The sequence below is a fragment of the Ziziphus jujuba genome, chromosome 8 (assembly GCF_031755915.1).
Source record: "Ziziphus jujuba cultivar Dongzao chromosome 8, ASM3175591v1".
Classification (NCBI taxonomy): domain Eukaryota; kingdom Viridiplantae; phylum Streptophyta; class Magnoliopsida; order Rosales; family Rhamnaceae; genus Ziziphus; species Ziziphus jujuba.
This window is the reverse complement of record NC_083386.1, coordinates 25,597,966-25,614,146: the sequence shown is the minus strand read 5'-3', so window position 1 is coordinate 25,614,146 and position 16,181 is coordinate 25,597,966. Positions and strand designations below refer to the sequence as shown.

At 35.2% G+C, this 16,181-nt stretch overlaps 1 protein-coding gene across 1 annotated transcript; it reads right to left on the bottom strand.

Annotated features, from left to right (window-relative positions):
* Nucleotides 1-11,825: 11,825 nt before the first annotated feature.
* Nucleotides 11,826-16,131, bottom strand: LOC125421400 (receptor-like protein EIX2). Its single transcript, XM_048470327.2, has 2 exons — nt 12,865-16,131; nt 11,826-12,210 (listed from the first exon to the last, which is right to left on the bottom strand). The coding sequence occupies exon 1, from the start codon at nt 16,043-16,045 to the stop codon at nt 12,893-12,895; it is 3,153 nt and encodes a 1,050-aa protein (XP_048326284.2). The 5' UTR covers nt 16,046-16,131; the 3' UTR covers nt 11,826-12,210; nt 12,865-12,892.
* Nucleotides 16,132-16,181: the final 50 nt, after the last annotated feature.

Below are 16,181 nucleotides of genomic sequence, written 5' to 3'. Positions count from 1 at the left end.
GGGCACAATCTCTTGCTCAACTTGAAATGATTTGCAAGTGGAATGCTAACCGGTTTGGCTTTATCCATGTTGAATCTCTTTATCACCCGTTCAACATACTTCTCTTGAGATAGCCATAACCTTCTGTTATTCCTGTCTCGGATTATTTGCATTCCCAAAATTTGTTGAGATGGTCCTAAGTCTTTCATATCAAAGGACTTAGACAACTCTTTCTTCAGCTGACTAATCTTCATTGCATCTTGTCCAACGATCAACATGTCGTCCACATATAGCAAAAGTGCAATGAAGTTTCCACCTGAAAATTTTTGAATATAAACACACTAGTCTGCTGTAGTCCTTTTATAGCCTTGACTCACCATAAGCGAGTCAAACTTCTTGTACCATTGTCTTGGTACTTGCTTAAGGCCATACAAACTCTTCTTCAGCTTGCATACGAGGTTTTCTTTCCTTGAAACCTTAAATCCTTCTGGCTGTTCCATGTAGATTTCCTCATGTAAATCACCGTGAAAAAATGCTGTCTTCACATCCATCTGTTCAAGCTCTAGGTTTAGACTTGCTACTAAACCAAAAATGACTCGAATTGAAGTCGTTTTTACCACTAGTAAAAAAATCTCATCAAAGTCAATTCCTTTCTTCTGAAGAAATCCTTTGACCACCAATCGGGCTTTGTGTTTTACCACCCTTCCGCTGTCATCTTTCTTGAGCTTGAACACTCATTTATGTTTTAGTGCCTTCTTTCCTGTTGGAAGCTCAACCAACTCATAAGTATGATTTTTCTGCAAGGATTCCATCTCATCTTGCATTGCTTGCAGCCACTTTTCCTTGTCTTGATGAGCAGCTTCCTGGAAACTCTCTGGCTCCCCCTCTTCAGTAAGCAGAATATACTCAGATTCTAGAAATCTCTTTGATGGAATTTGGCCTCGCTCAGATCTTCGAACTTGTAAACCACTAATTTCAGGAGGTGTACCGTCATCTGACCGCTGTGATGGCCCTGCAGCTACTTGAGAGGATTGAGTCTCCCCCTGCTCAATATCCCCTTCTTCCTCCTAGTCTGCTTCTGGTATATCTTCATGCACCTCATTATCCTCTGTGGCTATTTGTGCTGGTGCTGGATTAGAACTAAAATTCTCGGCACTAGAACTACAATTAGGAGACATTCTAGGCTTTTCAATGTCTTCCATTGTCTGGTTTTAATGGAATACTACATCCCCTCTTCTAATAACCTTCTTTGTTTTCGGGTCTCATAACTTGTATCTGAATTCTTCATCTCCATATCCTATAAAGATGCATGGAGTAGATCTTGCATCGAGTTTCTGTCTGAGCTCTTTGGATACATGTACATAAGCTAAACAACCGAACACTCTTAAATGAAAGTAGGAGGGAATCTTACCCAACCACACTTTCTCCGGAATTTCAAAATTCAACGGTACTGACGGTGATCTGTTGATTAAAAAGCAGGCGGCACAAACAACTTCTTCATAGAATGGCTTTGGCAGCTTAACCATACTGATCATACTTCTGATATTTTCCATAATGGTTCGGTTTATTCTTTCGGCTACTCCGTTATGTTGTGGGGTACGAGGGACCGTCTTCTCATGTCGAATGCCATGTCTTCTACAGTAGGCATTGAACTCCTTGGAAGTATACTCGCCTCCATTATCTGAATGAAGACATTTCAGCTTCTTTCTAGTTTCACACTCTACCATGGTATGAAACAGTTTGAAGTAATCCAATACCTGGTCCGTTGTCTTCAAGAAATATACCCACACCTTCCGAGAAGCATCATCAATGAAGGTCAGGAAATACTTGTTGCCACCTAATGATTCCACTTCCATGGGACCATAAACATCAGAGTGCACCAGACTAAGCAACTCTGATATTCTCGATGCAGAGGAACTGAAGGAGACTCTATGTTACTTACCAAACAAGCAGTGACTACAAGGATCTAGCGCAGCATCCTTACAAACAGTGATAAGCTTCTTCCTTACCAATGTGGACAATCCTTTTTCACTCATGTGACCGAGTCTCTGGTGCCACAGATTTTGAGACGCCTCTTCTTCTGCAATATTGAAGCTATCTACACATATCTTCACATGAGTTTTGTACAGCGTTCCACAAATATGTCCTCGGGTGACAACTATGGCACCTTTTTTCATTTTCCATGTGTCTTTGCTGAAGTAGTTGTCATAGCCTTGCTTGTCTAAGGCTGCTCCCGAAAGTAGATTAAGCCGAAGATCTGGAACATGACGGAAATCCTTCAAAGTGATTGTACAACCAACATTCGTTTTTACCTGACTATCACCAGTTCCCATAATCTTTACAAAACTGGAATTTCCCATCTTTACTGTACCAAAGTCTCTTGCTTTGTACGTTTTGAAGAAATCTCTAGGTGAAGTGACATGGTAGGATGCTGCAGTATCAACTACCCACTCAACATCTTGAATTGATATATGAAGGCATGTCTCTTCTTCGGTGGAGCAAAGCGCCACTTCTCCTATAACAGTGACTAGTGTCTCTCCATCCTTCTTCGGCTGATTACCTTGGAGTCTCTGCTCTCTTAACAACTTTCTGCAGTTCTTCTTCATGTGACCCTCAAAGCCACAATGATAGCACTTATATGATGATTTTCTACCATCTGTAGATCTGTCTCTGCTCTTGCTCCTGCCTCTTCCCCTATCTCGACCACCTCTTTGTTGTCTTCCTCTCTCTGTGACGAAGACATGTGATTGATCGATGTTAATATCCTTTCTCCTGGCCTCTTCATTAAATAGGGCATCCTTAACCATAGACATAGTAAGTTTGCCATTCGGGGCTGAATTGCTGAGAGAGACTACCAATGTCTCCCGACTGTCTGGAAGAGAGCTTAAAAGTAGGAGAGCTTGATCTTGATCCCCTAGTTGGTAATCCACAGCAGATAATTGATTTACGAAGCTCTGGAAGTCACTGGTATGCTCGGCTATAGAAGTTCCACCCTGTAATTTTAGATTTACCAATCGCTTAAGTAATAGGGCTTTGTTCCGAGCAGTCTTGGTCTGATACATGTCCTCCAATTTTGTCCAGAGGGCATATGCATCCGTTTCCTTAGCTACATGATGGAAGACACTGTGGTCGATCCATTGCCTGATCTAACCGATCATTTTTCTTGTTTAATTTCTTCCATTCTGCTTCTTTGCTGGGATTGGGGTTTTCTTCATTAGCTTCTATAGGATCAAACAAATCCTTACAATTAAGGAGATCTTCCATCCGAGGTCTCCAAAGTGTATAATTTGTGGCAGTGAGCTTAACCATAGCTCCTGAACATGATTCTTCCATTGACATTATGGCTTGACCAAAAATGGAGCTGAATTTGGCAAAATGGAGTTAATCTTGCGTCCGGAACGGCCGAAAATGGTGGACTTGACTCTTCCGAGGTCAAAACAAGAATTTTGTAGGGCAAAAATGTAATTTTCCAAAAATTCTGGGTCAACCTGTGAATACAAAAACTACAGGGTTTAATCTATAATTTCCAACAATTCAGGAGCTTTTCTATAATTTTAGAAACTTCTGATGACATGGCAGATTGTGTTGACGTGTCAACACGTGTCAGATGATGTGGCAATTGCATGGCTGACGATGTGTCGGGTCGCGTGGCAGTGTGCGATGACGTGTCTGCTGATGTGGTCGTCTTCAACCTCCAGACGGCGCGTGCAGCGCGTGAGGCGAGTGATCTGCTGCAAAAAATTTCAGGCGGCGTATGAGGGCGTGTTAGGATCGTCGTTTCTCTCTAACGAACTTGGTTGTTCCCCTCCCGTCGACTAATTTCACCTGGTATTGTCAAATTATTTATTTGAGCAACTTTTCGAAACACCAACTTGAAGAACAGAGACTCTGTTTCTTCAAATTTTGAACGCAAGCTCTCGACCTGGAGATCTGATACCACTTGTTGTGGTTCTCTGACCACGTTAGAGAAGAAATGTGAGAAGAAAAATAAAAATTAATTCTATTACTCGCTTGGAAATAGATTACAAAAATAAAAACTTCTCTCGTGGAGGATTCTCACATGAAACCTCTCTCTACACTGTCAAATTCTCTCTGGAATTGCTCACTCTTCTCTCAAGCTCTCTCTGGAACTTAAACACTACTCTCAACACTCCTCACTTGGGTGATATTAGGGTTGCATCGCTTGGCTTGGCTTGCATGCAACGGGATGGAGCCTATTTATAGGCTCACAAAGTCGGTGCATGTCCTCCATTTTCAACCTCTTCTGACGTTCATCACCGGCCTTCTGACATTGCCCACAACTATTGAGCAAGTTGGAGTTTGATGTTAAATGCAACAATGGCCATTGTCAAAAATGGTGAGCTACTGGTTTCACACTGTTGGTACAGTGTGGTGCGGCTGGACTTCACAGAAAAACAGTGGCTATTTTAATTAATTGAACATCCGATACCAACGAAAAATTTACATACAAGGCAGCACCTATGCAACGACAACAATACAAACATGAAATATCAAACATTACACATACGAGCCTTACACCTTCAAAATAATGGTTACGCTCAAAATAATTATTGAATGTTTGATATTTAATAGTTCATCTTCCACTACATCACCCATACAAGAATGATTTGATGGTATATAAATACAATTTTATTTTCTCTGAATATTTGGACGTAAAAGAAAAGTAGTATATGGCGTGCGTTTACTTCCATGTGGAATTTTCTAGCCCGAACCATGCATAATAGTCAAGGATGTGATACAGTTAATTTGTGGCTGAAATAATTAATAGAACGCATGGACTATGAAATTTGTCGATCAATCTTAATATACATAATAGGGACTATTTTTTTTCCTAATTTTTTAATAATGAACATTATAGGTACGTACAGTAAAATCTCATAAGTGAATAATCAATAAATTACCAATCCTTTTTAAATAATAAAATCAGTCTGTTAAATTAACAAATAAAGAAAATAGCACATACAAATTCATAAGATGTTTCAAAGACCTTTTGATTTGACATTTTCTTTTTTCAATTTAGTCCTTTTCAAACTATGTTTTCATAATAATAATTTGTCTCTTTTATTCTACCTAAATGGGACTCAGCATCTTTATTAATTTTTTAAAATACATAGATCACAATTTAGTTTTTCCCCTAATTGAAAAATCTTGAATAAATTTATGTCCAGGATTCATTCTATTACCAATAATAAAGCCTATAAATTATTACAGCGTGAAAAATCTGTTTTGGACTGTAATTGTCATTTAAATCATGATCACCATTGATAGGCATGTTTATAAGAGTTATATGCATCTTGGTTGGGGAAAAATATACAATGTAACAGAAATATTTTCCCTCGTTCGGACCACAAATTGAATTGCTGCATAGAGAGGACGGTGGGACGATATTTGTTGTCCACATTCATTTTTTTTTTTTTTTTTCCGTTTCTTATCTCTGCCTTTTATTTTCCGCGCAAACTATGCCTCTTCTCCAATCAACTACGTGAGAGTATGTTTGACTTTATAAATTGCTATCAATACGATATATAAGTTGAAAAGCTTCTAGTTTATGTGATATTAATATTTATTTAAAAGACATTCAATTCAAAGGTTGAACTCTAATGGTTATTTCTAAATTTTTATTAATTAATGATGTATATATTTATTTTTCTCCCCAAAAAATAATAATTGATAATGATGAATCTATATATATATATATATATATATATATTTTTTTTTTTACAAAAATTATATTTTTGATATAATTATTTTACTGAGTCATATTGTCTAATAAATCTTTTCAAATTAAATAATCTCTGCCTTTTACAAGCGATTATTTATAAATGAATATCAATATTTTTGACGTGTTAAAAAAATTAAAAATGCATAAAATCATTGGAAATTCTCTAATATTCTATTTTTATTCCTTAGTCTTACTAGGTTTTTCTTATCCCCATTTAATTTCCTGACTTTCCTCAACTACCTTTTCTTGATCCATAAGCACCACTATTTTAGTCATCTTCACCCTTACACCTTGGATTTGTATCCTCTGCTTGCTTATTTTTCAATACTTGTGTACGCTTGGTTTTTTTAACACTTCAAACGTATATTAACATATATTTTTTTTTCACTTTTTTTTTCTTTTTAAATTTTTCATTGGTAAAATAGTTTAATAGTAATCATTGGATTGATAATTCACGTTCAAGATTGAAAAACAAATGTAGACATGGATTGATAGAGAATATATATGTATATATATTATAAATCTACCGACCTTACCCCTATGTTTAACTTTATATCTCAATCATTAATTGTCTATCCAATTAATGATATATAATTGTCGCCTTTCACAAGATTACAAGATTACATGTAATATACAACAAAAATAAGCAGAAGCTCCAAATGGTGTGGGCTTGTAGGCATTATTATTGAAAAACTATATTGTTCCAAATTATGATCCTCTGTTTCCTTAATCCTTGTTTATGTTTGTAACTATGGTTCAGTCGATGGCCAAAGAGAACAATTATTTTTTCTTCAAAAAAAATAAACAAATAAAAGCTCAGATATTAAGAAGCTGAAAATATCACTATATGATATGCTTCTTACAGATCACATATAGCAGTATAAATATAAATATTTATTCGGATTATTAATAGTGTGGACCATAAAGCTTTGTAGACTGCAAAATTGTTTTTGGGAGTTCATAATTGTTATGGACAGAAATATTTAACATCTGATTAAATAAGGAGAAAAACCTTAGAATTTGGTAGCTTTGGAAGAAAAGCAGGGTACTCATCAACAATATATATTACTTAGTAAAGACTCGTTCGACAATTATTTTGTTCAAAGTGATCGTAACTGCCTTTGATACGCAAATCGTTTCCTTCAAAATTCAAATGCAGAAACACATTCCCCAAGCATTTGGAATTTGATCTATCTGCACTTTAAAGTAAAAGCAACATAAAGTCTTTGAGTCAAGTTCTGCAGCTCTTCGACATTGTTCTAGAACTAGCATAGATACGATCAGAACCTCCAATCAACAATGATACCGTAAGCATGAAGGAATGCTTGAAATATGGTTGTAAACATCTCCACTCTCAATTTTCTATTGACACAATGGCCAATGGTGATAATCCATTATACCAACTCTTGTATCCTGATTTGATGTATACTCGGCTAAAGATGCAAGAAGGTAACTTTTACATGAATTACTTGTGCTTAAGTCTATTTGCAAGTTGAAAAGTAATTGCTCTGCTTTTATATGCCTCGGGTGTTCTGCCGAGGACTGCAAATGCTCATAGGTGTTGAACCCATGGTGTATGCACATGTCAAACTATCCATTAGTACAAGGACACCATTGCAAAGATATAATCAAGGACAAAAAAATAACATAAGGACATTATATATTAAGCAAAATTTTTGTACCTTGTAAATGATGATGCCATTGAGGGTTTCACAGATCATGGTCAAAGTAGTTTTCTAACTTTTCACTGAACCATCTCATATTTAAGCTTGAAGCCACGTAGATGCTGTCTTTCACGAGGTCAAGAAACTGAGAGCAATTGTGCCTCCATGTTCTGTTGAAGAAGAGGGTACGACAGACACCCCAAAATCCCATAGCAAATCCCACTCCCATGCCCAAATAAAACCATGACATACCATTGTCATCATCTTCATTTCTGGTTTTGTTCTCAACTTTGGGGGGTTATGCCATCTCCGCTGCAGGTCTGGGTGAGTGGAGGACCGCATAGACTATTCCCGATAAAGCGCGATGCACCAAAGCTCTGGAGTTGAGTGCCTAATGGGATCCTGCCTTTTAGCTTTTTGTAGGACAAGTTCAAATGGCTCAAGAAACTCAAATTCGACATACTTGGAGGGATTTCACCTGAGAGCTTGTTCATAGAAAAATCAACCAACGATGCCATCTTGGGTACACCAAAATAATTTTCTGAAAGAGGATAGGGACGTCTAAGAAGGAACTTTTGGACATGACCGGTGATCACAGCAGTCCGAACCATCAACCCACGAAGCCAAGCGATTGGAAGGGTCACGAAGGTCATGTTTGAACTTTAGAAGAGTTTCTCTCTCACTTTTTATGCAACCCACATGGGATTTGGAGCTGCCGCCACTGCAAAATATTGAACTGATAATGCATAGAACTAACTAAGAACCCAAAGTAAAGAGCACTACCCATTCTAATTAAACACCCAATGCCCACGTAAATAATGTGTACAATACAAATAGCACTAGAATTGGAAGAAAAACGGAGAATGGATATATATGTATGTGCACTAGCTCATGCATGATTTATTATTGGATTTAGTGTGGAAATTGCAGCGTCAGGATGTGTGATAACCAAGTTGTGGCTGAAATAATTAATAGAAGGCATGGAATTCGTTGATCAATCTTAATATACATTATACGGAATTTTTTTTTTTCAAACATCATAGATACGTACAGTAAAATCTCATAAGTGAATAATCAATAAATTAACAATATTGTTTAAATAAATAAATAATAAAATGAGTGTGCAAACTTAATAAATAAAGAAAATAGCATAAACAAATTCATAAGATATATTAAAGACCACTTTGTTTTACAATTTTTAACTTCTCAATTTGGTCCTTTTTCAAAATATGTTTCTATTATAATTTCTGTCTTTTTTTGTACCTAATTCAAACTCTAACTTATTTCTTAATTTTTTTTAAAATACATACACCATAATTTAGTTTTTCTCTTAATAGGAAATCCTAAGTAAATTTATGCTCACAATTCATTTTATTACCGATGATAAAGCCTAAAAATTACTACGGTGTGAAAGATCTATTTTGGAAAAACAATTAGTAAACTGCAAGTGTCATTTGAATCATGATTACGATAGATAGGCATTTTTATAAGTGGTATCTGCATCATGGTTGGGACCATAAATTTAATTGCCATATAGAGAGGAAGGTGGGACCATATTTGTTGTCCATTTTTTTTGGGCATGTGTTTTTTCCTGCGTTAGTTCTGCCTTATCCTCCCACACAATGCTTCTTGCCCCAAAAAAATCAGGTGGTCGACCACCTTTCTCTATATGATTCTTCCATTGAGAACTTGACAAGTGGCTGAAAGGATTGGTTTGGATTTTTAAAATAGCCAAATCAATTTTTTCCAATTTATGCTCTTTTTTTTGTTTATTTTTGCCACTTAAAAATTTCTTGCATTAAAAATTTTGCCAAGTTAAATGTTTGGAATTTTTTTAATCCCCATTTTGCTATAAAAAAATTCCTCTCTGTTTAAATTTTTTCCCCAATTTAATCTTTTATTTTATTTTTTTTATATTTTTATCGCCTAAAAATAATTTTTCCCTAATCTAAAAATAATTTTTCCAATAAAATGATTTTTCTATTTTGAATTTGGCTATTTTAAAATCCACATCAACCGATTTTGACAATCCTTTGTCAAAATTATAATGAAAGAACCATGTAGAGAAAGGTGGTCTGAAGCAATTCTTTTTCTATATGTATATATACGTATATATATTATTTGCAACAATTTTTTTCTATTTCAGTGTTTCAAACTCACAACCTCATGTTGCATATTTAAATGGCATACTAACTAAATCAATTCCACTTGACACCTAAAAGCATCTCTAGCTTTATAAATTGCTATCTATGCTACATAGAAATTGAAGCATTCTATATGACACTAATATTTACTTAATAGACACTTAACCTAAATATTGAACTCCAATGATTTTGTTTAAATCTCCATTAATTAATGATATTTACATTTATTTTTCCTTTAAAAAAATAATAATAATTGTTAATGATGTATCTATCAATTTTTTTTTTCCTTTTTAAAAAAAATTATATTTTTGATAAAGGTTGATTTACTAAATCATATTGTCTAACAAATCTGTTAAAAGATTGATTTACTAAATCATATTGTCTAACAAATCTGTTAAAAGTATATGAGATTTTTCATCTAAAAGTATTATTTTTAAAGAAATGTCAAGACTTTTGATATGACAAAAAATAAAATAAAAAAATTAACAATATACAAAACCATTGGAAACGTTCTAATCTTTTTTTTTTTTTTTCTGTTAACTGTTCGTGATTAGTTTTTTTTTTTTTTAATCCCCATTTAATTACTTACTTTCCTCAACTATCTTTTCTTGATCCACAAGCATTGCTATTTTGAATTTTGTTTTCTTTTTCAAAATTTTATTAATAAAATAGTTTGGCAACCTTGAATTGACAATTCATGGCGGGGTTGAAAAAGAAGCACAAAGAAGGACTTAAGAAAAACAAGAAAATAATCATTATTCTACCAATCATCCTCCTATATATGTTTTCATTTACAACAAATTGTGCTTGGGTCAAATTAGGATGCTTTGCTTGTCTTTTCCTATGTTTTTCTATATTTGACTTTGGAACTTAACTGTTGATTGTTAATCGAATGGATAATATGTGATTATTTCTTTTTATCTGAGTACATTTAAGCATTGTTTCCACAAAATTATATGTAATCACCTCTTTAATCAAGTATTTAAAAAATAAGCATACAACAAAAATAAACAGACTATTCAAATGCGTTAAAATAAAAACCTGTTAAAATACATTTAAAGAACACTTAAAAAAGCAAACATAGGATCCCAACTTTTTTGTACAGTGGAGACTGAGGAGGAGTTGCTGAACAGTGTGCATCACTAGGGGAATGGAATTTCCATGAAACTTATTGTCAATTTCTTTTTTTTTTTTTTTTTTTGAGTTTTTAATGATAAAAATATTTCAAAAGATATAATGAAATTTTCATTACGAATTACTTAACAAGAAAAAGAAAAAGGTTTCAAAATGATGAATAGCTTCGTGCGTCTATGTGTGAAAGATGCATACATGTTTCAAATCTCTTTATTTCACAATAAGTCAAAAGAACAAGAAAATTTTCTCAGCCCAAAAAAAAGTCAGAAGTAAATTGAGGCCAGGTCATGGGTTCGAACCAGGATATGTGCAGCTTAAAAAAAATACTTACCAACTTTAATAAAAAATATAAAAAGAAAAAAAAAAAGAATTCCAAAATGAATTAAACGATATTGGTGAAATTCCATAATTTAGATAATTGAACAGAAAAAAAAAAATCCTATTAATTTCTGTGCGCATGCTAAATTATGATGGGCTTCTTTAGTAAAACATCTTTCAATAAAAAACTAATGAATGGATATTATAAATAATGAAAAAAATAAAATAAAAGAAAGATACTATCTAAGAGCTATTATAGATGAAAAGCTAGGAAGGAATATAAGACAATAAAATTTGGAAAAAAATAAACAGAGCTATACAACTATACACACGAAAAGAAACAGAATTAGGCTTCTAATTACTAAGAGCATGTCCTGATTGTGTCGATCTTGCGCTTTGCATCTACCGTCGAAGGCCAAAGACACCATGTATATTCACCAGAGCAGTATAAATAGAACAATTTATTCGGCTTATCAATTGTGTGGATCCTCTTTCAAGAATACTTTTTAGACTGCAAAATTGTATGTGGGAGTTCATTGACAGAAATATTTGACATTCTAACTGAATAAAGAACAAAAACCTTACAATTTGGATTGCTGAGCTCAATGTGGGTGCAGCTTCTGAAGGAAAAAAGGAAGTGATAATAAAGCCAAACGAGTTTTGAAGACGCCAAATGCTTAACGGTAGCCATTTTGAGCCAGTAGTTTTGCTTTTGTGGATTTTTTTAGAGAAACTAATGAGGCTCCACAAATACAGCATGTGGAAATGAGGCTTAGGATCAATATTTCACGACTCTAATACTATTTGATATATCTGAGTAATTAAATATGCATAAAACTAAAATTTCACATCAAAAGGGAAAGAAACCGTTCTTAATTAGTACATCATTTCGGAAATATACCTTCAAACGATGATACATTTCCTAATTAGAACAGACAGCTTCTAAACTTTTAAAAATACATACTTCAAATATTAGGCTTATACTCCAGTCCAAATCAAAATAAGTAAAGACGTGCTCAACAATTATTTTGGCCAAATTGAAAGTAACTGCCTTTATTACACTAATAGTTTCCTTCAAAATTCAAATGCAGATATGCAATTCCCAAGCATTTGAAATTTGATCTATCTGCAATTTAAAAGTAAAAGCAACATAAAGTTTGAGTCGCCTACTGGACTCAAGTTCTGCAACTCTTCATCTTTCAGGAACCAGAATAGATACGATCAGAACCTGCAATCAGCAATCTTAGGATAAGTAATCCATTATACTCGTGATAAAACAGTACATTATCAAAAGTTATTTTGTTATTTCTGATATATGTTGTATTTAGCTTAACCTCTTGTCGTTATAACATAGTCATCGATCATACATCTTCTAATACAACGAAATCGTCAGTTCAACGTATATTGTGTTTTCCATTCACGTTATATATTTTCAGGGATAGATACATACAATAAGCATGGAGGAAAGCTTAAATTCTGGTTATAAAATGTCTGCACTCTCAATTATCTATTTCCACAAAGGTCAAAGGTGATAATCCATTATACAACCCTCGTATATATATATATATGTATGTATGTATGTATGTATGTATGTATATTCTAATTTCATGTATGTTTCGCTAAAGATGCAAGAAAATAACTTTTACATGAATTACTTGGCTAGTAAGTAAGTCTACAGACTTGTTTGTGAAAGTAGTTCCTCTGTTTTTATATGGCTCAGATGTTCTGTCAAAAACAGCATACGCTCGTAGGTTTGAATCCATAGTATCCGCATGCCAAATTATCAATTAATACACGAACACCATTGCTAATGTAATGATCAAGAACATGGGAAAAAAAAAATGAAGAAGAAGAAGAATGTCTTGAGCAAATATTTTTGTACCTTGTAAAAGATGACGCATTTGAGGCGTTCAAGCATTATGAAAGCAGTCCCCTAACTTTTCTTTGAGCCATCTCACCTTTAAGCTTGAAGCCACATAGATGTTGTCCTTCATGCGGTCAAGAAACCAAAAGTAATTGTGCCTCCATCTTCTGTTGAAGAAGATGCATCCACAGACTCCCCAAAATCCTATAGCAAATCCCATTCCCATGCCCAAGTAAAACCATGACAATTCATTGTCATCATTATCCTCATCTCCATTACTCGTTTTGTTCTCAGCTGTGGGATTTAGATCATCTCCACTACAGTTCTGGGTGAGTGGAGGACCGCACAGACTATTCCAGATATAGCTGGATGCTTCAAAGCTTTGGAGTTGAGTGCCTAATGGGATCCTTCCCCTCAGTTTGTTGTAGGACAAGTTCAAATGGCTCAAAAAACTCAAATTGGACATACTTGGAGGGATTTCCCCTGAGAGCTTGTTCACAGAAAAATCAACCGACTCCAATGCTCCCATTTTACCCATTCCATGAGGGATTTCTCCTGTTAAAAGGTTATTTGACAAGTTCAATGATACCAACTTCGCAAGACTAGTAATTTCTGTGGGAATTTCTCCTGACAAAAAATTACCAGACAGGTCAATGCTATTAACATATACGAGATTTTCGATGTATTCCATCTCTTGACCTTTCATTACAAGTAATGCATCCTCTTCGAAGGATGTTATTGTTCCATTCGCTTTATACCAAAAGGCACGGTAATCATCCCCTCCAACCATAGAAGAGAAATTGTAAACGCATTTTGGTATAAAACCTGACAAGTTGTTATGTGCAACGTCCAAAAGTTGAAGAGCACTAAGAGCACATAGTTGTTCGGGTATACGACCTTGGAACTTGTTCGAACGAAGGCTAAGAATCTGTAAATTTAAGAGCCTTGTTCCAATCCAAGCAGGAAGCCTTCCCCTTAACATATTCCCACCAAGGTCTAGAGTAATTAGTTCTGTACAATTCCGTAAAGACAAAGGTAATTCTCCTGAAAGGTTGTTGTTTCGTAGGTGCAATGACTGAAGCAAAACCAATGAACCCAGAGAAGATGGAATAGTACTATTAAATTTGTTGTCGCTTAATTTCAAGATCATCAAATTCTTCCACTTTGTTGACCAACAATTGGATATTGCTCCTGATAATTGATTGTTTTGCAGATGGAGAATCACCAAATTCATTTGCTCACTCGGCCTGTTGCACAAGAACTGAGAAATGGAACCAGAAAACATATTGTTTGAAAGATATAAAGTAGCCACATTGGAAGATATACTTGGTAATGGTCCCTCAAAGCCGTTGTGTCTAAGGTCAATTCCTGAATCCACAGAAAGTTTCTTAATTCTTCCATGCATTTGATTATGAGAAAGATCCAAATATGAGAATACAAAAGAGTCCCAAAACCAAGAGGGAATGACATCTTCAAGACTCGTGTTTGATAAGATCAAGACAGAAAGATTCTCCTGTGAACGTAACCACAATGGAAATGACGGTCCTAAATGCCATGATTCCATGTCTAATGAAACAAGTTGAAAAGGAGGAAGCCAACTAGGACGTACATCCAAAGTTAATGGGGTTCTACCTGCTTCTAATTGTCTCAATCTCGTTGAATTGGCAAAGTGAGCCTCTGAAACAACACCCTCCATATACTCATTTCCGTAAATATCCAAGTATTCTAATTTGGCAAGTTGCCCAAATGGTTCGGGTAAAGTTCCATTAAAATGATTATGCCCAAGGCTCAGATATCTCAAAGACAAAAGGTTTCCCAGTGATACTGGAATAGGACCAGAAATCATATTAAATGTTAGAGCAAGCTTGGTCAGAGACTTGAATTGCCCAATTTGATCGGTTAACTGACCATAAATTTGACCATCCATGATATCCAAAACCTCTAGATTACTAGAAACACATCCGTGCAAACTATCTAGTATTTGGGATATCGATTGGTTCCATTCGTTAAAGGGCAAATAAATTTGCTTTAAGTTGCAAAGTTGACTGCCCATCGATGTTGGCAACTTCCCTTCAAAGTGATTGTAACTGAGGTCAAGCATAATGATAGATGTCAGGTTTGTTATGCGACTTGATATTGTGCCTCCCAGATAATTATAACCAAGGTGGAGAAAATTTAAACCACTCATCTTATACAACCAACTGGGTATTGATGAGGTATTGCTAAAATAGTTATATGAAAGATCTAGGTGCACAAGAGAAGTCAGGTTCTGAATACCTTCAGGGATTGGACTTCCATTTGCAGCCTGCCTAAGATCAAGAGAAGCCAAACTTCTCAAATTGGAAATCCATTCTGGAATACCTTGACGAATGGGGGATCGGGATCCCCCATAAAAATAGTTAAGTGAAAGGTCAAGAACGGCTAGAGAAGAAAAATTGACATGATATGGCAGAGGAACATTGAAGTTAAGTAGGCAAGAGGACAAGTGCAAGACTGTCAAAGAAGGGAGTGAATTAGTTACCTCTAGCCAATCAGATGCTTGGGAAAGGTCAACATAACTCATGTCTAGGAATCGCAATGATGAAAGATGAGAAAGCCATTGAAGATTCTTTGCAAATCCACCCAAAGTAACGTCAAAAAGATGGAGATCAAGAACTCGTAAATGTGTGAGGTTTCCGAGTTGATGAGGAATGACACCGCTGAATTTAGCATAAGAAAGATTGAGATATCTTAAGCTCCTTAAAGAACCAAAGAATTTAGGGATAGGGGTTGCTCCAAAATCATTGTTGCTCAAGTCCAAGTGACGCAAATGCTTCAACTCGACCAGCGAGGGGTTTACTTTACCACCCAACAACGCCCTCTTGAATGCATGTAATTCATTGAAAGATATGGCCTGGTCATCAATTTCATCATCAGCTTCAAAATTAAGAGGATTGGGAGGACCTCTAAGGAGGAGCTTGTGGATATGACCTGTTATGCTATCACAAATAATCCCACTCCATTTACAGCAATCTGCAGCATCATCCCACGAGCCCAAGCGGTTGGAAGGATCATGAAGGTCTTTTTTGAACTTTAGAAGAGCTTCTCTCTCGCTTTCTATGCAACTCATATTGGAATTGGAGCTTCCATTGCAAAAACTTGAATTGTTAATGCATAAAACTAGGAAGAAGAAGAACCCAAAGGAAAAAGCACTAGCCATTCTAATTACACACCCAATGGCCAAACGAGTAGACTATTGTAGAGTAGCTTTGGAAGAAAAAGTGGCAATATATGGACATATGTGCGCACTTATGAACGATATTTATAATTAGAATTAGTTTGGAAGTTGCAGCATA